Source organism: Argopecten irradians, chromosome 8, assembly GCF_041381155.1.
Source record: "Argopecten irradians isolate NY chromosome 8, Ai_NY, whole genome shotgun sequence".
In the NCBI taxonomy this organism is placed as follows: domain Eukaryota; kingdom Metazoa; phylum Mollusca; class Bivalvia; order Pectinida; family Pectinidae; genus Argopecten; species Argopecten irradians.
Window position 1 is genome coordinate 34,125,356 of NC_091141.1, and position 26,592 is coordinate 34,151,947.

A 26,592-nucleotide genomic window follows, 5' to 3' on the forward strand; every position below is an offset into this window, starting at 1 on the left:
CTAGTTAGGTGGATCATTGATATGAGCTAAGAGGGCTGGTATAGCACTAATTCTAACAGGGTCTTGGACAAATTTATCATAATAAATGTGTATAATATATATATTGACTGTTGGTTGGAAATCTGTGCCAAGTCCTTGTGCATGAATGTATACTTTACTTACCTTGTCCTTTTCCAGTCGTTCATTTACATCCATTCTTGCGTTTAGAAATTTTGCAATCTCCGGATTTAATCCGGCTTTTAAGCACTTGTGGAATAGGGGGACAGATTCTTCCGACTGTAAATATAGAAAGGACCTTATTCACGAACAATGGAAAATTGCCCACGAACCAATAAGATTAAATGTAAATGTTATATATAGTAACATAAACACCAACCCTTTGATATACATTTAAAATTCAAAAGGCCCGAGGGACCCGTGATATAACCAAATTAAAGTTGATCTGTAGATATATATATATCTGACAGAATGTTGTTTTTATCCAAATCGGTATCAAACTATGTTCTATCTTGTCAAATTATATTATTTTCTCAAGAGTATAAATAATATAACTATGATCATAAGTATTGCATTAAAACATTAATTACGCTCGAACAAAATTTACTTCTGAATATTCATCCGAAGAATTATACCACTTACCATTTTGCTCTCCCTGACTCTGATACCGTTGACCTTGGCCCCTCCCTTGTCAACCAGTAACCGGACAAGGTCGATATTGTTAGCCTCTATCGAATGTGATAACAAGGTTTTCCCTTGCCGGTCCTGTGTAAAACGTTACAACGAAAATGTGTCTTCTTTTCAAGCGCAATTTGTTAAATTAAATAGATCGCTTTTACACAGATTTTTTTTTTCAATTTTTTTTTTCAAAAGTGTACTATTCAGTTTGAATCGATAACTTGTAACACGCGTTTTTGCGGTTTTTTTCTTCTTCTTATCAACTATGCGATTTTTTGCCTCGGCCTTTACAATTTCTTTTTTTTTTCTTTTTGAAAATTCGTCGAAAAGAGAAATATATCAATGTTTATATTTAGAATTTAGAAGTTCTGTAAAGATAAGTCTATTCCAGACGCATTTTTCATAAGTATTAGACAACATGATGTAAGCCTCAAAATCCCATTTTGTAAAACACATTATGCATAGTTTCTCCTCAAAGACATATTGGAGTTCATCTCACCATGAATCGCATATTGGTGTTCCAGCCTCTCTCTGTCTCTATAACATCTTTCGCTGCCTCCACGTCTTCACACAAAACAGCATGTATCAGTTTCTGTAAGTAGAATTACACTGTTTAGTTGTTAAATTTCGCGGGTGCAGAATTTCGCGATTTACTGTTTTGGACTTATTCGCGGGGGTTATTTTCGCGAATTATCTTAATAGTCTTTGAAACCGTCATTCTTACGACAGGCTATGATATGTAAATCTACGAGTTTGATTCATTGAGTTATTTCAATTTTATGAATTTGGTATAAGTGAAATTATATAGAAACTTTCTAAATTGAACAGGAAGTGAAAAATGATGCGTCCTTGGTAGTATTATGCAATTCTAACTGATCATGCTTCCTTAAAAGTGCTCCTAACAGGATAAGAATAAAACAAAAAACTGTTATCGATGAAATGATGAAAAATATTTTTTTTTGTTCTATGATGGTTTTTTTTCCAAATCTCATAGTGAATTCATGAAACAGAATGTATTACTTACACTACTCGCCCTGTAGTCTTTGAGCAATCTCACACAGTTAAGAACTTGTGGATCTGTCTCTGCTCTCAACTCAGCCAGCTCCATCAGAGTCTTCTCTTCCTGTCGCGAAAATAAAATAATCATTGAAAATTTTAATAAATTTTGTACAAAAATAATATTGAAGAGACATTTTATTTTGAAAGAAAGTCTTCCTCTGACAACCGTATCCAATAGTATGTGAATAATTATTTGAATATAAACAATTATATTTACATTTCCGCAGATAATAAAAATATATTATTACCCTTTCACCATTTCACTTATTAATACATAGATAGATTACATAGGTACATGTAATTTTAACAGAACATTACTTTAATGTACATTATAAGCATTTAAAAAAATCTTTTAATTACAGAAATAGGTTACTATGTTGTAATGAACTACATATGAAGCTGAAGGTCTAATAAGTTACCAAGTTAGTTTGGCTGTGACGTCATTATAAAATACAGATATTACTACACATGTGTCAAGTTGGTACCATTTGTAAATAAATCAACATTGGGAAATCGATTTTTTTAAATTCGATAAGAAAAGTGAAACACATTGTATGAGAAAATATTCTAACAATAATAAGAATGGATTTGTATTTGGCCCAAAATAATAATATGTTTGTTTAGTGTTACATTGGTAAATAAAGTAGGGTCGGTAGGTCGAGAGGATTTTTTAGTGTCTTTCACTCTAAAATAATGGCCGGAACCGGAGTCTGAGATCGAAATCTCGACTTTTATTTTTTTTTCGTAGAAAAATGGGGAAAAAATATGGTCGGAGGTTAAACATTATATATAATTAGGGTCGGTCGGGTAACCATAAACAGACAAATTATTTTGTTTGGCCTTATTGTAACTTATTTGAACACACACATTGTTATGCTACGTTGTGATGATGTTAAAATGTATCAAGCAAATGCAAATGGAAAAAACCCACAAGAAACAATGACATTGTTTTGTGCAGTTTTCTAATCCAACATAATTGTGTATAAATGACCTGAAAATGAATTTGACCAACTAGAAATATATACTAAGCCTGCGGTAAAAATTATCAAAGCTATCTACGCTGTTTATGTCAAAATCAATTATCGAATTTCAATATTTCATGATAAATTTCAACAATATATTTAAGATAGAGAACGATTTTACTCACGTGTTGTATAAAAAATTCTTTATATTTAAAATGTTATACAATGTATTACATATGCTATATATAAAATCTTAGAAAAACTGATCTAAACATACTTGAAGTAGAGATATTATTACAAATGGTTAGTGTATTATCATCAAGTCCACACAAGACGTCACGGACATAGAGACAATTAAAGGAATAAGAATCAGAGATTTGTTTATTTACATCAATTTATCAAATAAAGTAAAACTTTTTTTATTTATTTCTGAGTATTTTTTTTTATTCCTGCGTTATGTTTAAAAATACGTAAATACTATTTATTGGTTTTTTTATTCTAAAGTTATATTTTTGATGTACTTGTTTGAAGAGCATTTGTTTCGGTTATTTCCTACCCAACTGCCTATTTTGTCACCTTATTCATAAGTATTTAAACTTTAGTGGGACGTAGATAAAGACAATTATCACAAAGACAATATCATTAGTTATACGGTTCTATTTTAACATGTATGTTAAGATATATATTTAAAAATCACAAACCTTCGATTTTCCAGGAGACAGGAAATGAAGCTGTCCAATTCATAACCGAAATATATGCTTATAATTTGTTCAAATCAAAATGGTTGTTTTTAATAACTGTTGAATGAAGTGATATGCTATATATATATATATATATGATAAGAGTGATCGTGTTTGCTTCCTTTCAAAAAGTTATTATTATAGTACAGAGTTACCTCCCTTGCGTGTGGGAATTCGTTGTGACGTCATTGTTTCGTGAGCGATATTCACATCGTTTTTCTCTGAAAAGCTTGATGTTTCGCTCATTAACAGATATGTCACAATCATTACCTACCCACAAGGGCAGATAACTATGTAATCTGCAAATAAAGAATATAACAGCGATAGATATATACTTGCTGTTCGATATTTGAAGAAGAGAGGATATACTTTCAGCAGATTACAAACCTTGACTTTGCTACACAGACTGGCCCACGTGCGTTTGAGAATTCTGTCTAAAACTTGAGATTTCCCACAACACACTGCTTCCACTACGCCCAGCTAGAGAACAAAAACAACTGGTCTATACTACTCGGACCTAACAGAAAACACCCTCACTGAAGAAAGTATGACAACCAAATCGTGATCTTCTGCAACGTGTACGTGCTAATACATACATTTATATATCAACTCCCTGGCTTTGCTTGATAAGCATAAATCATCTTGGTTTTAAAATATCGTCCGACCTACAGGACTATTTCATCAGTTTGGTTGTCATGGTCACTCACTCTACACACACAAAAATCTAATGATCATTTTTGCTACCACAACTAATGTAAGCAAAAATTTAATAGTGTTACCATAGGCAAACGACAATTATATTTATTTCATGTGGTTTGAAAAGGATTACCTTGACTAAAACTGTTATTAATGACCAAATATTATCTTAAAAATAAATTTTATATTTGTTTTCGAACCACATCAAACAAATGTCACAGAAAACAAACAACAATTAGTTTGACTCCTGTTAACACAGGGTCAGCATATCTCACATCACACCTGTACAAACAATCTGTAATTTGTAATCTCAGTCATAAAAATGATTGAAGGGAAGGGGCTAGTCATAAGATTGCTTTTCCGGATTGATAATGAAGAAGATATGTGATTCAACAAAGAAAATTCAACAATTCATGCTAATCATCTAGCAATTGATAGGTTACAAATTATTGCGAATAATATGTACTCAATTTTCAGTTACATATACGAACATTTGAAAACATTTCTGATTCTTTGCATTAAGTGGGGGAAGTGTCCACGTAATCACAAGACTATGTGGGGCAGTGGTGAAAAGTATTTTCAACACCTTGTAAAGAAACTAGGGTTAAGATGTGATGTTCTCTAACAGATTTAATGCAAAATCATAATTATGTCATCACAGCATTTCACGCCACAGTTTAAAAAACATTTTCTGAATTAGCTACGTCAGTACGATCACTGCTAGTCAAGCCAGGAGTGAGGTTGCCTCCTCATTGTCTCCCCATTGTCTGATACCTTTATAGGGAACACCTCGGTACTACACCAAAACGACCTGAATGGATCTAACGGGCGTGATTTTCCGCGCAACACTACACCAAGAAAGCCGGGCTAGGGAGGTAAATCATTAGTATACAATAGTCATAAACTGTTTCTGTAATTATGAGCCTATGTCACCATCCTTCCCACTCTAGGGGTTACTATCACTGTCGTAATATCCTCCCCTGGACTATGTCATAGCAAAACAGAGGACTCTGTATGCGACATCTGTGTAAGTAGGAAGTGTTGTCCCACAATTGCATCAAAAGAATCGATTAATGGTATATTATATGACTTTGATCGACGTCATTCTCTGTAAATCTTCAAGTCTCTGCAGGTCAGATTGGTCAGGGTTTTTTCTCCTGAACTTATTTCAGTTTTGTTATGACAATTCCAGGGGTGGATATCACGACAGTAAAGTTAACCCTTGAAGTAGCGAGGATGCTTTATCACAAAATGTACTGAAAAGTATCAGAGATCAGAGCCGTCTCAAATGAAGCTAAAATAGTGTTTTACATTTAAAGTAAAACTTCAGAAGTGAAGCTGCAATGCATTAAAATATTAAGTTGAATCCAAAAATTATATTCCACTTTTTAGAGTGGCCTTTAAAATTAAGCTCCTTAGAAGGAGATGAGTCCAAAATTATATTATATATATATACCATGGTTTTCAGTAAAAAAAAAATGTGCATACCTCAAATTTCTGTAACATTGCTTTGATTTCACCGTCGGCTTCGGCAACAGGAGTCTGACCCATCTAAAAATATATAGATATTAAAATATCATAATTATGCTGTATACTGTAAATGTACTCATTTTGTGGTAGTGTTATTTTAGCGCTATTCGCGTTGTCTTTGAAGCGCTAATATAAAGCAATAAATACCATAGTTAGTAGCGTATTAGCTACACATTTATATTGTTGACCGTGATATAAACTTGTTACTAGTTACTACATTACCAGTTACCAAGTGGAATTTTTTTCCTTTTTTTAAGTATTATTTATTATCATTATTTTTTAAAGTTTTCAAAACATACATAATATTAGACATAACATCAACAATCACAAACACATTCATACAATTCTATCATTCTGATTACAAAAGAATGGTTTAATTAAGTGATTAAAATTAGTTGCGCTTAACCTCATCTAGTCCTGACTTCTTTACAGTCTGTCTAACTCTAATTAGTAATAAATATGATGTACATGTATAATAAAATGCTATATTAGAAAGACACTTTTAGAAAATTACCCATTCTTATTTGTTTTACATGTACAAGATCTTGATGTATCTCTGCTTTGAGTTTTGGTCAATTCTCATTATTGATAACGATACTGTATATGGCAAAGTGATCCCTCCAACTGCTCCGCCCCTCCCAACTCCCAACCCCTACCTCTCTTTATTTTTTCTTTATTTACTTTTTCAGTTTATATGTTTGTTATCCTTCTGTATGAAATATTGTATAAAAAGATCACTTTAAATACTTACAAAATTACGGAAACATAGGTCTGCGCCACACTGTACCAGGGCCTCAGCTGTGTCGTATAACCTTTCACGTACCGCCAAATGTAAGGCGGTATCTCCGTTCTAGAAAATCAACGTTAGACATCTTATTACATAACGTTTCTTCGTAAGTTGAAATACATCTCCTTTTTGGTATAACTTGGATTTGACACATGTAAAAATGCCATGAAATTGAATGAAATCTTAAACAATTGTAACACTGACACATAACTTTGATCAAATATTTTGGAATCGAAACTATTAAATGAATAACGTTTACAATTAACATGATTTCCTTGCGTCGAGTAAGCGTAAAACTAACATTCATTTTTGAAATATATTCCAATATATGTTTCTAATTCTAATGATGGTTACATTTACATGTCCAGAAATTATTGTGTCACATAATTAGTACTGTTGCTGCATTTCATTAATAAAAAAGCTGTAGTTTTTTATATATTAAACTTAATTGTGTCATAGTTTTCTAATCATATAATTTTTAATAGAAACTGTCCAATGAAAATATTAGAAGACAAGACTGAAATATCATACTACTGTAAGCCAACTGTTTTTAGCGGTAAGCTAATTTTCGTTTTTCTTTCCAATGGCTTATTCACGATGATTTATTTTCGCGGTCCAGAAGCATAAAATTTTACGTTACTTGAGTTTTAAATTGAAATAATTTCGCGGCTATTTATTTTCGCTATTCTTTATATACGCGAAAATTAATCACACGGTAAATTAACCTAGCTCAAAGTATTATAAAACCACTACCTACCCTGTTCTGTATATTTACTGGAACTCCGCCGTTCGCGAATACGTATATGTATACTTGAGGTTTTCGAATACTTAAATGAAGAAGAGTATTTCCTTCCTGAAAATCAGAAATATGTATTACGAGTAGGGTTGAAATAAAACAGTACATCTGCTAGCTAAAACAACGAGAAAAGAATAAACTGCATTCAATGATTTAAGCACAAAAAATGTTGATTCTGAAATTATTACGACAACCAAAGAAGAACATACATGTACATCTAGACCAAGCGTTACAAAAAAGTTAGCGTCCTGCTTGATATTAGATATTGAAATATATACGACAAGAGGGCAAAATGCATGCATATAATCTAAACTCCATGTACTACACCAGAGTCAGCGTCTTTTATGATATTCGCTAACGGAATGTTAATATATATTATAAGGATATCGAGTTAAGAACCAGACAAACCTTATCTACGTATTTTCGCCCGAAATCTACAAGTTTTTCTCGTGCTTCATCAGCAGCTGTCTTTTTGTTTTTGTAATCGGGTATTGGCGTTGGCTAAAAAGAAAATGAAATATTAAAATTAGAAATCATCGCCTACGTTTTCATTTATATAATCAATAGTCGTTGCCTTAATACGTGCTTATTCATTACAGTGAAAGTGTCATACAGATTGTTCGTCTTTCTGGGATTATTCATATGATGATGTTAGGCGCCAAATAAAGTTGAAGATAAGAGATAACAAATTCACAAGTCGAGATAAATAAACATAAATAATTAATGATGAAATTGTAGAAAAGACTTGATTATATGAATAGGTGTAACACACAGGCACGAATTGTATACCAACGTATATATATACCTATATATACTGTTGGTTAGAAAACCTTGCAAGGTCCCTGTGGTGTAACACTTAGATTATCAAATAGGAGACAAATACAAAATTGAAGTTTACGAAATTTAGAAATTGAAGTTTACGAAATTAATTTTGACAATATTACTGTAGATTTATATCAAACAAATAACACATGAAGCTACGAAGCTAAATGGGGTCTCTAATATTCAATAAAGCCTAAATGCACTGAGAGTGCTATACAAAGTACTAAATCTAATTCTAAATACTGCAAACTAACTTTTATTCGCGTGCGTTTTCCTTTCGGGAAATTCGCAAAAGTTCATCCCCGCGAATTAATATCTGCCTTATCTATATTGATATAAATCATTATTCATTTGTTTAACCGCGAATATTTCTCTTCGCGAACTTTTTTGAAATGAAAATCGCGAAAATTGATAGCCGCGAAACAAAGTTGGTTTACAGTAGTATTATTTCATATTTCAAGTACGGTGCCATTGCTGATGATATAGTATTTGACGTTAGACTATACTTACTCGTTCATATCTCATCGACTTTTGTCCCTCCATTTGTTGCTGGCCCGCCATATGATGTTGTACAGTGGAGACCACCAGACCGTCCCCGGGATTCCGTTGACCTAGTCGGATTTCTTTGATTAGTTGTGATAGTTTGTACAGATTTTCTCTGTCGGCGTGGTCAAGGGCTGTGAATTCGAACATACACTTGTCTGGGCCGTGGTCATAATAACACCACTGGTCACAGTTCTGGTCCGGCCACTAACATAACAAATAGAAGACAAAACACATAAGATATATTATCACCACTGCAATCGCTGTTTGATGTGACATCTGCCAACTGTCCATGGTATTTTCGAAACTCCAGGAGTTACTGTCATTATCGTAATCTACACCCCAAGGATATATCATAGAAAATCTGAAGGCACTGCATGTGACAACAGATAGCTCGGTCCTGCGATACACATAAAGAATCGAATAACTGAACATTGTATGGATTTGAAGTTGGGCGTCGCTCTCTGTAAATCTTTAAGACTCTGTAAGCCTGTGATTGGTCAGGTTTTTTCTAATGATCTGATTTCAATTCGATATAACAGGGGTGGATATTACGACAGTGATAGTAACCCCTGGAGTATCGAGGATGTTATACGTAAGAAATGAAAATCACATTTTGTTTATTTCATAGCTAACACGACGGTTGATTTAGTAAGGAGACAATCTTGCTGTGACAAACATTTAAACACCCTAACGTAAGAAATCGAAATATAAAAAAAAAAAAAACCCATTCTTCCGAAAAAATTGAAAGTGATTGATTTGTAAATCACATGACGGTTTTAAAGTTATGTTGTGAAAATTATCGAACTAACAATATACTACTGGATTGGATGCATTCAGATGATTCAGAAATAATACAGTGTATTCCATACAATTTTCGTGGGAACGATATTTTCTTTATACTGTAGGACATTATTTAGGTCTCGAGATTGTGTTGTAAGAAAACCCACCAAAAACCCAACCAAATTGGGGTTAATACTGTATAACGCTTAAATTCGCTGAGTCAATATTTCGCGGTGTCCTACAAAGGGCATATTCACGGAGATTAAGTTTCGCGGTTCACCTCTCATTATGATTCGTAAATAATGTTGTTCGTTCTTGGATATATTTCGCGGGTGTTAGAAATCGCACATTGTAGTAATAACGCAAATATAGTAAAAATACCACAAAAGTTAACCTTTACACAGTATATCACCCTTGTCGCCAGATCGCAAAATTCTAATTCGTGAAAAAATCGCGATATTTTTACCCGCAAAAAGTTACCAGTAAAACTGGTTAAGTAAAACTGGTAATTTACTGACCTGAAAAACTCTGTCTGTTGTAAAAGCTTCTCCACGAGGTATATGGCGATTTTCTCCTCTCTGGCCGTTATAGCGAGATTGACAGGGTCTGTGTCCGCGTGGTGACTGATAACTGCAACACAACAAGAAAAATATACACTACAAATGAAATCGTCAACGATCTGTTGGGTATATACTGCAATAACGCAAACAGACAAACACAGTATACTCCTCAACGATCTGTTGGGTATATACTGCAATACAACAAGACACAAGTATACTCCTCAACGATCTGTTGGGTATATACTGCAATACAACAAGACACAAGTATACTCCTCAACGATCTGTTGGGTATATACTGCAATACAACAAGACACAAGTATACTCCTCAAGGATCTGTAGGGTAGAAGTTAAAATAAAACAAGTAAAAGTTATGACTTTTTTTCTTTGATGTTTTGTTGGATATAAACTGCAATACAACCAGAAATATATATATATATACTTATTGGTTATAAACTGGAATACATGACACATTCATCTCCCACAACGATCTGTTGGTTAGGCTATAGCTGTTGGATAGTCTATAGCAAAAATATGAATAGCCTTTAATTATTCATAACTGATTTATATGTATATTTGTATAGGATAAAATTTAATCCATTTCTTTTCAAATGTTTCTCGTTACCATAGATAGATTTTGTATATACTGTAATTATAAATCTGAAAATGTTTTCTTATACAGAGCCCTGTACTACTCACCGAGTCCTCGATCGCCTTAAGTATAGTCCGGTCTGTGATTGGGATAAGAATCTCCTGTACATTCCTGTAATCACCGTGTTTAATATACCCATACAGCTGAAAAGAACAGTGGTTTACAATACTAAATCTATTCATATCAAAATCATTCACCTAAACGACCATCCTTTAAGTGTATAGAAATGATCTTAGCCAAACTCTACTCGTTAAAATGAGAAAGATATAAGTGATTGTTTAGTTAAATTGAGTTTCTTAACCTGATTTATTAATAAAATATACTTAATGGCGTTGTGCTCTTGGAAGTGCTGCGTACATTTATTCAAAAGGTGATTAGCTTGATCACATGATTCGTGAAATTTTTATTTTCATTTGCTGCAAAACATGTCATTATATATTTTCTAAAATGGACAAGTAAGTAGAGATTGGGATACTTCAGAACTCTATAAAGTATTAAGTTAATTTTGCAAGAAATTACATTTTCTTTGAAAGGTGTTAAACTGTGGTAAGCCTACTAAGAATTTGAAGAACTGATCCCAGATTGCTAATTATGTTTCCTCAACGATCTATCATTTATTATATAATTATACACCAATATACATCATATTTTGCCACATAGCTTCATAACAAGTATTATCAAATACAAAAAAAAACCGTATCCCGTTGTAATACTTATGGATTTGAACGTATATTGTATTTAAGCATTGATTTTACTATTTTAATTACATTGGGGTTTAAAAGAAAGTTTGCAAACTGTGTGAGTCCGCATAGCGGATTCTCACAAAAGTTTGAACACAATTTATTCTAGAACCTGGTGGAATTAAAATATAGTAAAATCAATGCTTATTGTTAATTTTCCAGACTACCTGATTACATAAAATTCGTTTACACGTAGGATTTCATTGACTTTCGAAGGGATTATTTTTTTCCAAATCAATACGCAACGTCGATGTTTCTATTGTGGCGTCAAACTAACGTCGGGTTTTCGCGCCATTCTTGAAATTTTTTCTCATAGTGATATGAAAAAAGAGTCAACCAACTAAAAAACTAGATTTAGTTTGAAGACAAATGCTAATTAAATATTATCATTTCTTGTGTAGTACTTGTTTACAATAGATAATGGTGTAGTGTATTACTATACCAGCAGAGATGGAATTCGATTTTGACGCGTCGTCCTTTAGAATGCATTTGATACCAGGTATAAGAATAAAAAACTATTCATATTCCAAATAACCCTTCTTCCAGATGTAAGTAGTGAAGATGTAATCGGAAATGAATCAAAAGTTATTTTACTACCCGCATAAGTGGTTTTAAGAATTAATTATTATTTTGTTATGGCATTTTTTACCAAAGACCCCTACTTAAACCTCTATAACGCCGTTTAAATACATGTCTGCATGCATGCAATGAAAACTTTTAAAATGAAAAATATTTTGAATGTTAATAGTTTCACTGGCTACTCTTATCTATTGAATCCTAATATAAATCTTACAGATCAAGTTTTAAATGTCCCTTAAAAGAGCAACGCTGTGCACATTGAGATTATTGATATATTTTTACATACAACATAAAACATCTTATGTTAGATTAACTTGGATTTACAGGGAAATGGTCTGTTTGCTATCTACTCCAAATCTTTTGAGATATGTCACTGTAGCACTTATAACATGTTTACGTATACGTAAGAGGTACCCTGTTAGCTATAACACTAATGGGTTGTTTCCTCTCGTGTACGGAGTACAGTAACTCGGTGATCCAAACTAATACACTCACTATAACTCCGTGATCCGCTCACAATAGTTGAGTATTAGTTATATGTATAGAGGTGATTTTCTTTCCCTGGTAATCAGTATTTTCAAAAGTGCGACACGGGGACAGGATTAAAGATTGCCAGATTACACATGAGTAATCATGAACCGATCTGTCCTGATAAAGTCTACTAGTTTTAAAAATAACTATCATGGCTACTATTTTACTTTACAAAATGATCAATATATATTGTGACAAGGGTTTATTCTACCATAATAGCATTTTGATAAGGATTACACGATGTCATTGCTCCTAGATGTATTATTCGATTTTTTCTTTGACGATGATTTCTTTTGTATTGTAAACTTTATCTCATAATTGAATTAAATCTTCAAAAAAAAAAACCTTTGAAAAGATATTTAGCTGATATCTAATATATAAAATATATCTACATGTATGCAGTTCGATATTCAGGTTGAATAGTAAAGTATGGTTAAGACGAATGACACAACAAAGTTGATTTACTGAAGCAACATTATTATTTATTAACTGAACTATTCACTGAATACTGTAACACACGTTATTTTCGTGTATACGATATTTTGCGTTTTCCATATTCTCAATATATTAGCGGGTACATGAATTCGCGATCAAGAGCTATACTGACAATCGACCCCTCTCGCGAAATAACGCGAAAGTCTGTGTCTCGCGAATAAAAATAAAAATGAGTTTATAGTATTATATTATGGAATAACATACGTTGCTGTTTTTGTTGGTTTGTTTGTTTATTTATTGTTTTATATTTTTATTTCTTTATTTTTTTGTATTTAAGTTTGTTTACAGCTATAATTTTATTTAGTGTTTAATTATTTACAGAATTGTGAATATGTATCGAAAAAATTCTAAGAGTACATTTTCTTTGTCAAATGTCCCGGGGAGGACTTTAAAAAGATACACAGCTATGTGGTTATTGACCTATTTTATCCCCTAATGTGTATCAGTTTAAGCTACAACAATCCACCCGGAGATTTCCCGTTATAGATAAATAAATATACCTTATATTAAAAGACACCTGTTATTCATATTAATAGGCCAGGATAAAAGGTAGATAATATTTCTGTTTACCAGGTGTCACCGACATGTTTGTGAGTCTCCTTCAGATCTACAACTTGGGCTCGAGTCCCTTGAATGGGTATTTATATTAGAGACCTAGTTATCGTTTGCCACTCTCCGTTTTGAAATACATTAACATTTCCGTCCAGCGTGTTGTGTTTTGCTATTTGCTAGTCTTCGTTTCAAAATAAAATAATATTTCAGTTCAAAAGTTTGTCTTTTGCCAGTCTTCGTCTCAAAATGAAATAATATGTCCGTCTAGCCTTTTTTGAACCAGTCTTCGTTTCACATAAAATAATATTTTAGTCCAACAGTTTGTCTTTTGCCTGTCTTTATCTCAAAATGAAAATAATAAGTTAGTCCAACATTTTGCTCTCTGCAAGCCTTCGCTTCAAAATGAAATAATATTTCGGTCCAACATTTTATCTTTTGACAGTCTTCGTCTCAAAAAGGAATAATAGTGTCTTCGCCGGAATGTGTTTATAGTTTGAAATGAATCTATTCCAGTACTTTTATTTATCACTTCAGCTAGTCTGATTTTGTGTCATAGGTTCCAGAAGGGTCATACCAGGTAAGCATCTACACGTGGTTTTATCATATGTAATGTAACACTAATGAATTTTCTAACTTGACGTCTAGAGGCCAAAATTAAATCCCCAAAATAGATGGTACGTTTATCTTCATCTTCACTCATCATACCTATGATCATCAAACGCCAAGCTATCCTCTAAAATACCATAATAGAAAAAAAAAAGTTCGATCAGACACTACCCTAATGCTAATGTAGGATAATGACGACATTAATCATCGTTGTTGTTTCAAAGGTCTAAATCATGATCAGTTTATAGGACTGCTACATTCCCACCAATACACTTTTTGTACTATAGGCTCAAGAAAACTCATACCAGGTATACATCTTCACGTAATTTTATCACATGTAATAAAAAAAACCAATGGATCTTTAACTTAACGTCTAATGTTGATGAAGGAAAATGACGAAATTCACCGTCTTTGTTATTTCAAAGGTCTATCCAAAAGTCGTTTGTAATTTCGAAGTCCTCAATCAGTTTGTTTAATTACTATATTCCCCTATGTGGTTTATAATATCAAAGGTATCAGTTTGTTGGCCGTGGATTACCTTATATTGATTTCAATCTGTTTATAATTATAGAAAGAGCTGATTTATTTCTAATCACGGAACATTTCTATTTCCGATGATTTCTTCACTGCCCGCGGTTTCATGACTGCATTACTACGCTGACAATTGGACCAGGGGCTAACATACGCTAGTTAATAGCTATCTCAATAAAAGTAGCTCGGGGTATCCCGGTCTGCTGTGGTGTCGGGCCTGTAGGTAACAATGATAGGTTCTAACAGATCAAAATATTGATTAGAGATACCAGTGGTCTTAATCTACCCGATATCGACCGAGTAGCATGTCAACACACCCGGAGACTTTCCGTACACCTGAATTGACGAATTGATCCGGTTGTATTACATTAACATTATTCCGTAGCTGAGATACAGGGTAGATCTTCTGAATTCAAGATGTCTGAAGACCACACACCAAATATTTCTTACATATACTTTGTTTTAACCTTTCCTTTTAGCGTTTTTTTTGGGGGGGTTTCACAGATACACCCCTTTTATTTGATAAAGAAAAAAGAAAAACCGGAGTACTAGAAAAAAAAAACCCAAAGGTTACCTGTCACCAAAAACCCATGAATTAATTGTCAGACACGTCCGCAAGTTTTCAGTATGCCGTGTATGCCTTAATACAACATTATAGATTTAAACATCTCATTTATATATTTATAAGATCCAAGCACTAGAAAATCATGATGCTTATGTTTTCATCTTTCTTTCATTTATAAAGCATTTGTCAAATGTTTATAGTAAAATACCTGCCACCAGACACGTTGTCAAGTTTTTAATATGCAGTGTATGGCCCTTTCATTTTAGAGTTAAGCATGATATTGATATATTTATTAGATTCAGGCACTAGAAAGTCATGATGCATATGTTTTCATCTTTCTTTTAATATTAAAACATGTGTCCACTGTTAATGACTAGTTACGTCGTATTATCAGCAAATTCGCAGAGTAAATCAGGGAATACCTACTTTATGGGCTATGTTTTCAATGTCGATACCCGATTCGCAAGGCATGATGTCAGGTGTGACTCTATAGTAAATTCTAATACGTCTTCATCTGTAAACAAAACGATATATAACTGTAAACAAAATGATAAATAACTAAATAAATTGATAAGTAACTGTAAAGAAACTATAAAGCAACCGAAAGATAAAAAATAATCATTAGTAAGACATAGATTAACCATTAGTAAGACATAGATTAACCAAATTATACTCACAACTAATAAAATGTCAAAAAAAACAAAAACGAAAACCAGCAGACAGAATTTTAAATGCGAGACATTTCACCTAATCAAAATGTAGAATACTGGAAAACTGTGTAAACAACAACACAATAAAACAATTATAATATCAAAACAGGAAACAAAGTAGTACATTGAAGTACAAAGAAGACGTAATCAGGATGTAACAAGATGGCTATAGTTGTGATCGTAAGATTCAGTGGAAAAACAAATGTCATGGTACTTAAATATCTGTTTTTCTTGGTGAAGAGTATAAACAATATTTATCATTTGAATTATTATAGATGTTTAACCGTGTGTCTTACTACATGTAACACAAAAGTGTATAAAGTATACTTTGTTTTGCTTTTGGTGTCAGTACCGGTACCTCTTTCCATATAGGACATAGTATTAGGGATTTGTTTCGGGATCCAATTCAGTATTTCACTCTAAGGTAAAATAAGAAGATCAAACATTTTAATTATGATCATAGGGGCAAGTAACGTTTTTACTGAATAAAAGTATTAATTCGTATGCTCCTGTTTCAATAGATAAAAATTACCATTTGTCGGCGGTGAGTTAAAGTAATTATAACTTAGATATGATCGATGTATTGGAGATACTAGTTAGGAATAATTGCTGCTTCGAGGCATTATTGTTTGTATAGTTGAAGTTTGTTTGCACGCGTAAAGAGGGGATATCGATAGTTGATGTTATCCGGAACTCAATGTCAAATATTCTCTACAACAGGGATCGCGAAAATAAGGTTTACATAATCTGTGACGAGGTGTCTTATCGTGAAAATAAGGTTTACATAATCTGTGACGAGGTGTCTTATCGTGAAAATAAGGTTTACATAATCTGTGACGAGGTGTCTTATCGTGAAAATAAGGTTTACATAATCTGTGATCGAGGTGTCTTATCGTGAAAATAAGGTTTACATAATCTGATCGTGAAAATAAGGTTTACATAATCAGTTATGAGGTGACATGTCGCCAAAATAAGGTTTACATAATCTGTGACGAGGTGTCTTATCGTGAAAATAAGGTTTACATAATATGTTACGAGGTGCTTTATCATTGACGTATGGTAACTCGTATATTACGTAACACAATAACATAGCAAAGATTAATTGATCTATTTAAATAATATTGCTATTTTTGTTGTTTGGTTATACTCTGCTACTAGGGTTATTGGAATTGAAAATTCATTTAACAATTGGTAAAGAATCATTATTTCACACATCCTGCTGATATCGTATTACAAGTTACAGTACAAATATACTGAGTTTACTCAGGCAACATAACCAATAAGTACTCCAATACACGCCGACTAAAAACAGTCAGGTGCGAAATCAATTTATTATCACAGAATAAACATGAAGTAGAAAATGTCAAGTGTTTCTATTGCTGGCTTGTATACATACTGCCGTACAAAACATACAGCGGTCCGTGTGAGCCAGAAAAGGCAATAAATCTCAGACAGAACGGTCTAAAACACATACCTACTTACAATAAAAAGTAAAATGCCGACACCCATAACCTCACAAAATGGCATTGACAGTTCAATTAAATCGCATTTCATGCAAGGAAAGCAAATTCACATATAAATGGCGATTTTTGTTTCATTATCAATCTCCTACATTGTCTTCATGTATTTCTATTGTTATTTTCATATGTGGGCGTGCTTGTGCTCTATGTGTATTGATAAAGGCGAAGACTGCCTCGATAATTTAAAAAAAAATCAGTCTTGGGCCATTTCTGTTAGAATTACTTGCTTGCCTTATGTCCTTAGCAAAAAAAAGTAATAACTTTATGACGGTGTCTTAAATTACAGTAATATTATTCATTATTCAAAGTTAATAAAGCTTCATGAAGAGCACCATATCCATGATTTAAAGAACAATGTTTCATGTCGTAGCATCATCTTCGCTAGCCAAGAGTTCTGATTACGTCATACTTCACGAACCAGAACCCTTGGCTAGCGAAGATGTCGGAGCATAAGCCCCGGTCAGTGTTCACTTTATGTATAACATCTGGGCCAAGTTTTATGACAATTCCTTAACTGAATGTTCTGGTTTGTATGTTTGATTATATCAACGTTACATAAACAGCCAGGGTCATTCTAGGACGGACCCTTGTGTATGTAGCGTGTTGCGTGTCTGAGGTGTGTGCATGTTTTTGGGAGGCAGCGGTATATTGGTGATGTGTCTCCTTGTAATAGTGGAAATCTCGCTTTTTATAGGGCTATCTCACTGAAGCGTAGGGAATTCCTTTTACGGATAATTTCCCATAGAATAGCATTACAGAAGTTTCTTACCTTAAGAGCTCTCTTAATTTATACAATGCTGACACTAGAGACATTTTAAGTTTAAGAATTTTCTAAAGTTAAGGAATGTACATGAAAATTGGTATCCGAATATCTCAATATTACAGAGTAAACACATATTGAAACAGTATGTTGGCGATACCAACGTAACATTCCGATATGTGTATGCTGGTATATGTATGTGAAATACTACATAATCTTCAGACATTTATATGCGAAACCAAACATAAAATATATACAGGTAACACTTCCACCTACCGCTCTCACGATTTAACATTCAATTCCAAAGCATTATAGATTTAATGTACATGAATATATTTGTAAAGAAATGTACCGCGTTTAATATTGGTGAATAGCATACAAACACACACTAGACATTTAGATGTATTACACACACGTCTTTGCAAGGCGTAAGATCAATGTAGGTATATAAGTACTATACATAGGTATTTTGCATGTTAGTTTAAATACCTGACAGACAGGTATGTATTAGTATACGTTGTATTATCGACCGGACAAAACCTAAATCAAACTGAATATATGGGGTCTCACAAAACAATTACCATCTGAATGGCATGGGTGGTAAACATATGTGGATATTGAATAGATGTATAGATTTAATTTGTGTGTGTGCCTAACAATTCCAGTATGGCATTAAAATACGACTACCCTAACTATAAGATCGGGTTTACAGAACAATGAATAATAATGTCATTATACTGTTCTATTTAAATGACTCCGGAGGGGACATAATTATGAAAAGAACAGTGATTATACAATAAAACTATCTTGGAGACAAAGTAGAATCTCATTGAGACACAAAGAATGAGCAATCCTCGTATTCCTTTTTTTTTTGTTTGTTTGTTGGGTTTTTTTGGTTTTTTTTTGGGGGGGGGGGGTAAATCTTAACCTCAGTCATTCAGGTCATTAAGGTCAGCGTCATGATAAGAAAGATCTAATTGGATATTAGGGTTCTTTGCAAAGGTAAAGCAAGCTCGATGTTCAGACTGTTATTGGCGGGGTCGTAGGCTAATATTCAGACATGTTTGTTGGAATGAATACACCACAAACTCGTTTATTCTCATAATATGAAATGTATCATATTACTGTAAGGAATTGTCTGTACATTTTGTTTCTGTCTATAGGTTTACGTCGTGAACTGACACCAATATTGAAATCATATAAAGATTGACTTAGAGCAGGGCATAGGCTCGGAGTACATTAGGAACCTATGGTGTCGATCAGACGTCGGTGCGTTCTTTATTCCATTGTGATGCTGAGAACGATCTGAATAATTCATACCGAAGGTCTGGCTTGTCAGGCAACACGAAAGGAGGTCTACTGCAATCGCTGGTAGGCCTTCGGGAAGTGTAGGGACACTTAATGACTGGACATACCAAAGTGAAGGAGCTAAACTCACATTTTTATCTAACGTTGGATCAAGTTATACAAATCTAAATATGAATTATGTAGTCAAAGTTAACGCCAAATCACCAGGTATAAATGAATTAATGAAGACGTAAACGTCAAATTGACGCAAACGTCAAAATGAACAGGTATCCGTGAATAAATAAAGAGAAGCAAACGTCAAAATGACTAGGTATTCATGAATCTATGAAGACGTGAACGTCAAATTGATCAGGGTTTACATGAATCTATGAAGATGTGAACGTCATATTGACCAGATATCCATGAATTAACTAAGACAGACGTTAAAGGTCAAATTGACCAGGGTATCCATGAATCTATGAAGACGTAAACGTCAAATTGATCATGAATGACCATGAATTTATGAAGACGTGAACGTAAAATAGACTTGACCTTAAAGGAATAAGTGAAGAATTTTGCCTAAAATAATTTCTTTTGAATGCAGTTTTCATTACAATTTAGAGAATTCGTGCAAAGTATTGTTATGGTTATTTAACGTATGTCAAAAGCATTTTAATGTTAGGATTCATTATTCTCCGCACTTAACTACACTGGAGACGAGAATATGATAATAACATTTGAACACACTACAACCTAAATAATTTTACCTAATGTAATAGAGAAGTGGAGATTTATTATAAAATACCCATCAAAGGTTAGGGACAACCACTCAGAAATGTTATATTAAGCAAAAACGTCCATAAGTACGATTTTTCGAGACCGTTATTCCATACAAACAGTTCAAACAAACACATCAGTATTCATGATCTGTAGAAAGTTTGAAATGACATATCAAAGACACGAAACATTCTAAATAATATCAGTATTCATGATCTGTAGAAAGTTTGAAATGATAGATCTAAGACACGAAACATTCTAAATAATATCAGTATTCATGATCTGTAGAAAGTTTGAAATGATAGATCTAAGACACGAAACATTCTAAATAATATCAGTATTCATGATCTGTAGAAAGTTTGAAATGATAGATCTAAGACTCGAAACATTCCAAATAATATCTTAAACAGTAAAAATATATGTGTATGAACAAACTTACCTGCGTGAACAGATGTGTTACTACAAGGGAGTTATGCCAATACACATTTCACGTTATAACACTATAAACCTTTTACTAATGGTATCAATATCCGTCTGTACCGGGTTATAGCTAGAGAAAAAGTCTATAATCTGCGAGAGAGTTAACACTTATATCCATAGGATTTCCCTGTGTTAGATAGGAGCCACTGTCCTAGCTATTCGACAGGTGCAAATCAATGTTGGGATCCACACACACGCAGTCGTGGTATTTACGGTCCCAATATCATATGTATATGTTATTTAAACACTATAGACTGACAGTTCCCGGTAGCGTAGTATTGTCCAAGAGCAGGCGATCAAACTGAAGTCATCGTCATAGAGAATGTAAACAAAACCCGACCTACCATATACCTATACAGACTTATAACAGTGTGAAATACTCGCCGCTTGTAAGTAATTAAATTGACATTCGTATAATACACCGCGGCGGAATTAACTAGGGGAATTAAACCCACGTTCATATAGCATATATACATATATGGTTAAACTATGCCTTTAACGGACAGCACGGGGGAATTAATAGAATGGATTATCCCATAAGATACAGGTATATCGAATTCGTCATAATCAGGATTATTAATCCACGTATGTTAAAGACATCTGTAATGTGAATATATGTATGAGAGGTTCATTAAGTTTCTTTGATATAATGTAAGTAAAATGTTTAAGATAGATTGAATATTGATAGCATTTAGAAAACCAATCTGACTTTATATTTTAAGCAATATTTGTCACCATTAGCAATTGCTTTACGACATACTAAACATGTTCCTCAATAAAAAAAAATCAAAACACTGTTACAATATATTGATTTCAAAAAGTCACGTGACGTCGTTCATACAACAGATGTCTAGTTTCACTATTCAATGATGGCCAGTTGGATAGTTTAGTATCATCATTATCAACAGTGTTTGTTGTTGGATAGTCAAATATTTATTAAGCATTCGACAGCGCTGAGTACATGTATATTATATGGTATGTCAGTAATAGAATTAATAATGAATTGTGATATTGATGTATCGAAAACAATGACGATTTCGTGTTTGTTTGTTTATGTTTTTGTTTATTTTTGTTGTTTTTGTTTTTGATTGTTTTTTTTTAGTCTTTTTTTAGTTTTCTTTGTTTTTTTAAAATAATAACTGGTCGAAAATTTTGACATGTTATTTTTTCTTCAGTTAGCAATTGAAAACCATGAGTTTCGATGAATTAAACTGTGAAACTTATTTAAAGACACGGAAAAAAATTGTGATGATCTATAATCATTCGCAGCATAGATTGCATGCACTGTAAATGTAGTTCGTTCATTTTGTAGTTACTAATATACTAAAATCACATTAAAAATGTGAAATGAAAATGTAGTGTTACGACATTGTAAACGTAAATATCGTGATTATGGGCAGTACTGCCAAAATTCATTTTATGTTCTTATTTGACTTTAAATTAAAACCAATGTATTGTAAGAATTGTAATATTGAAAATGCTGGTAACTTTTGGTGGTGAATAACATATCTAAAGCTCTTCTTGTTTCGTGAGTACGAAAAAAACGGCACATATAACTTAGCATATTCAATTATTTCTCAATCTTTGAAAGATCGAATTTTCGTGAGCATGTTAATGTCCTACGGAAAAAAAATCCCGCGAAATTAACCGGCTATACATGGTGGGGTACATCTTTTGTAACGAAAATGACAACGGAGACAAAGGCTATTATAAAATTATATAAATATAAATGGTTCTCTCACAATCCAAACCTGCAGGTCGTTATAAAGATCTATGATACTGAAACGGCACCGCATAAAAGATATTCCAGTGAACATATAAGGCAGTCCCTTATTAATTTTTTATTAATTTTTTTTTCTGAATGAAAATGCCTTCAATGACAATCAAATAAGTATATGATTGACCGTGTCAACTAGAGAACATAATTTTAATACCATTTTTTTTAAAGTCAAAAGTACATAATTTTTCTATGCGTTTTTATGCAAGAGTTGTCTCCCCTGATATGTTAACTTTTCAAAGAATTTTTCAATATGAATAATTTCATATTTATTGAAACTTAAGAATGTAATCATTTAGTTTTAACTGAAGTGAATGAATGAGAAGTGAAAACAAAATAGATATAAATTCTGCGTATATCTTTGACAAAGTGGAAGCGATGTAAGTCTAAAATTATCATCGAATGTTGAAATTAATGTAATATTTGGCTTAACGCATCAAACGAAGCGGTGATGGCTCTTGATTATCTTGACTGGTTGTAGCTGCAGATAACTTTACTGTGATACTGTCACCATGTACAATCATAATTATTTTTAGGCATCTGAACTAAATACGTTTTTAATTGTTTATAAATTTCGTAATGAAATCAAACCTACAACTTCAAAGCCTTCTTGTCGTTCCGATTTGATTTCAAACCTCAGGTCATCCATTCTGTTTTTTCTCATAGCCTGAGAATGAGTACTGGATTGTGATGGATGGACAGCTCTTCCGGAACATCGAGTTCGTCTGTACTTCGTGAAGACTCTTCAATTCCGATAGTTGTCTTGAAGTCGTCACCTGTATATCCGGTTTCATTTATAATGTAATTATACTCTTGATATTTTTCCTTTTCTCACTATGGTAATGATACTGTCATCAATTCAAATGAAAATCAATAATAGGTAAACGATGCCATTATTTAGCTATAAAAATAATTAATGTTAACGAGTTGATAGTTAATGGATATCAATGGAAATGAATGTGGTCCAACTTGTTCTATAAATAATTGAGCTCAGAGACTAGCCACCAACAACATCCCAATCATGAGATATTTTTAATGAAAATGCGTGAAAGAAATAATTAATGTTATTTCTCAAACTCCCGAAAATAGCTTATTTACTTTGATATATTTTATTGTATTTATGCATCATTCTCACCATGTTTTGGGTTTTTGAAGTCATAGACAAAAAATGGAAGGACATTCTTCATAGACGCGTCTATGAAAAAGAATATTCGTTTTTTTTTAATCCACAGCTTCATAAACCCCAAAATGATATAATTTTAATAACCCAAAGAGATACTAATTAGGTATTCGATTTCCTTGCTTTTATTTATTTTACAATAAAATAAATTCAGTTGTGGATCATTGAAATTCTAGCCCATATTTCAGTTTGGCCAATGACGTTGTTCTTGTATGACATTATAATACTCGACGTGTAAATCTTTCAGTCTTTGCCAAAATAACCTCAAACTGCTATCCACTAGAAATGAGTGTAAGATATGAAATTGAATTATAAAAAAAACATGTTCATTTTTGTACTTTTCCTAAGCGGAGTATACGTGAATTGTATGAACTTTGTGTTTACATATAAAGTAAAGTGCAGCATAAGTATAATTTACTACCAATCAATAATTATATATATATTATGGGTTCGAAATTAATATCAGAAAGAGAAAACAAAACCGCTTTGAATAACTTGTACTTTCGAGTTCTTGATAATCTGGTATTTTTGTATAAATAATAAAACTGATACACACACGAATAAACCACAGGCGCCTGTGTCTGATTTTTACCCCTACTATATGAACAGGTGTAGGATATTATATTTTTTCTAAAAACCAGAAGCAGACGCCTGTGGTTTAACAAATGCTATTACTCTGGAACCCTTCTTTAAACATTTTTAGAGCGATACTCTCATCTCATCTCTTTGATGATAGTGGGGGAGCGTCCTTGGTACTCCATGGGTTACTATTACTGACGTTACTATCTCATCTATACTATCTCATAGTAAAACTGTAGGCGACAGAACAGAACAGGTAATTTAATCCTTGGATGTACATCAAAAGAATCGTATAGCAGTAAACTGTGGTTTAATGTTGCTTTTAAGGTGGGCGTCGCTCTTTCCGTGTTCTTCAAAGGAAGTTTTTGCAGGCCTGTGATTGGTAAGATTTTTTTTCTTGAACTGCCTTCAGTTTTACTATGAGATAATCCAGGGTTGAATATAACGACAGTAATAGTAACCCCTGGAGTATCGAGGATGGAAGGGGAGTCAACCATTGTCATCTGTTTAAGACTAAGGTTTGTGTATATAAAGATAAAATTAATTAAAACGACTGACGGATACCTCTTTCCATTACAGCAATGGCGCTTTTGTGAATCCTTTTCCATTTTGTCTCTCTGTACATAAACACCTCAAAGTAAGTTATATGGCCAGATATGCACAGCAAGTAAATGGGTTTCTGGTAATATTTAATTTCCAAAAGAAAAGGATCGTTTCCAAGATCCGAAAGTATTGACTAACTTTTGTAATCGTATGATCACGTTATATAATGTTTATCTGGGCCAAGCTGTTCAAATGGTGATTATGATAATCACAATTTCAAATCAAAGATGAAAAAATCTTTATAAGATGCGTAATTAAGAAAGAACTTCATTCTTCGTGCACTTGTCCATTTAATTTTTTTTTTATAAATTTGTGTCGTAGATTTTCTTTTGCAGTAAATTACAAATGAAAAATTCACTAATCATGTGAATACGCTAATCACCTTTTGAACAATAGGTCTTTTATCCTCAAATGAAAAACGACAGCTATAGTCATGTAAAGTCCGTCAACCTGGGTAATATCTCGTTAAACATGGATAAGATCTCGTTACACTTTCGGTTTACATTATGGGTAGTTCAATCACAATAAATGTGTTACATTTCATGAAACAATGTGGTTAATTTCATAATTTCCTATGGGATATCCTGAATCAATTTGAATATATCTTTATAAATCACCATGTTAAATTTCTCTTCAAAATCCACTCAAAGCATATCAACTGTTAATCCTGCTTTTAATTGTGTTAACAGTACTTATAATTGTTCTTACCTAGTCAATCAATTGTGTTTTAGTCCCTTGTCGTAATGTACGTTCAAATCGTTCCAGTCAATTTTATTGCCAGCGTAGTAGAGTTAATGTTAGAAAGTACAGTCTCTTAAACCTAATACAATCGACTAGTTTTAATGGTATTAAATATGCTTCTGACTGTGATGTTTTGCTTATCCATTGCACAATTTAAAACCCGCATAAAGAAATCTTTCAATATTTTGTAACTTGATATTTACTTTTGATCCTCTTTTACCTATTATTTAACTAAACAAATAAATAAATAAATAGATAAATATTAACCAGAAATATTTTTTTGAAATGCAGCTGTGAGCAGATATTGATGAAAACTATCTCTATAAATAAGAAATGATTGTTGTAAACCATCATACATATATGTATATACAGTCAAAACGTTATTGTGTGTGTGTGTGCATATTTTTTTCTTCAATAAAATAACCAATGTGTAGAAAATCCAAATTTAATACGGTTTATTTTTAATTTCAAAACTTCCACGCGACGATCATTTACATGTTTACAAATATAACAATATCCTCATTTATAACTGATAGAGGTATAGAAATGCACTTTATCGTACATATAAGTTATATACATTTACTGATCTAAGCAATCTAAATACTGTCAATTAAGTTTTACTCGAAGGTACAAATCTTCATTATCAATCGACTAGATATTTGTGGTAGTGCCATTTTGTATCGCATCGCCGGTAAAGTATACCATATTTATCATATTTAGAAACCATTGTATCTATGTAAGTATAAGTAAAGTCCTCCTCTGATTTTCGAAACACACGTTCATAATGCAATGGACCATCCATGCCACTTACATTCCTCATGGGGATTACTGGGTATGTTGCATTTGTATAAAAAAGATACCAAATTAACATACTGGTTGTACGTTTGATGATATTTATCTCAAGTCTACAATTTATTAGATAACTCCGTCCTTATGTCATATTCGTGTCCGCTATATATATATAGCCGAGTGCACCT

The 26,592-nt window shown here is 32.7% G+C and overlaps 1 protein-coding gene across 1 annotated transcript in view; it reads right to left on the reverse strand.

Annotated features, from left to right (window-relative positions):
• Nucleotides 1-21,158, reverse strand: part of LOC138330185 (uncharacterized) — a 28,223-nt gene extending 7,065 nt beyond the window's left edge. The window contains 15 exon segments of the mRNA XM_069277629.1: nt 163-276; nt 640-762; nt 1,175-1,267; nt 1,700-1,798; nt 3,824-3,916; nt 5,621-5,683; nt 6,414-6,512; nt 7,207-7,302; nt 7,654-7,746; nt 8,578-8,817; nt 9,912-9,937; nt 9,940-10,023; nt 10,631-10,745; nt 15,628-15,715; nt 20,695-21,158. Of these exon segments, the coding sequence (XP_069133730.1) occupies nt 163-276; nt 640-762; nt 1,175-1,267; nt 1,700-1,798; nt 3,824-3,916; nt 5,621-5,683; nt 6,414-6,512; nt 7,207-7,302; nt 7,654-7,746; nt 8,578-8,817; nt 9,912-9,937; nt 9,940-10,023; nt 10,631-10,745; nt 15,628-15,672 (1,383 nt within the window). The 5' untranslated portion in view covers nt 15,673-15,715; nt 20,695-21,158.
• Nucleotides 21,159-26,592: the final 5,434 nt, after the last annotated feature.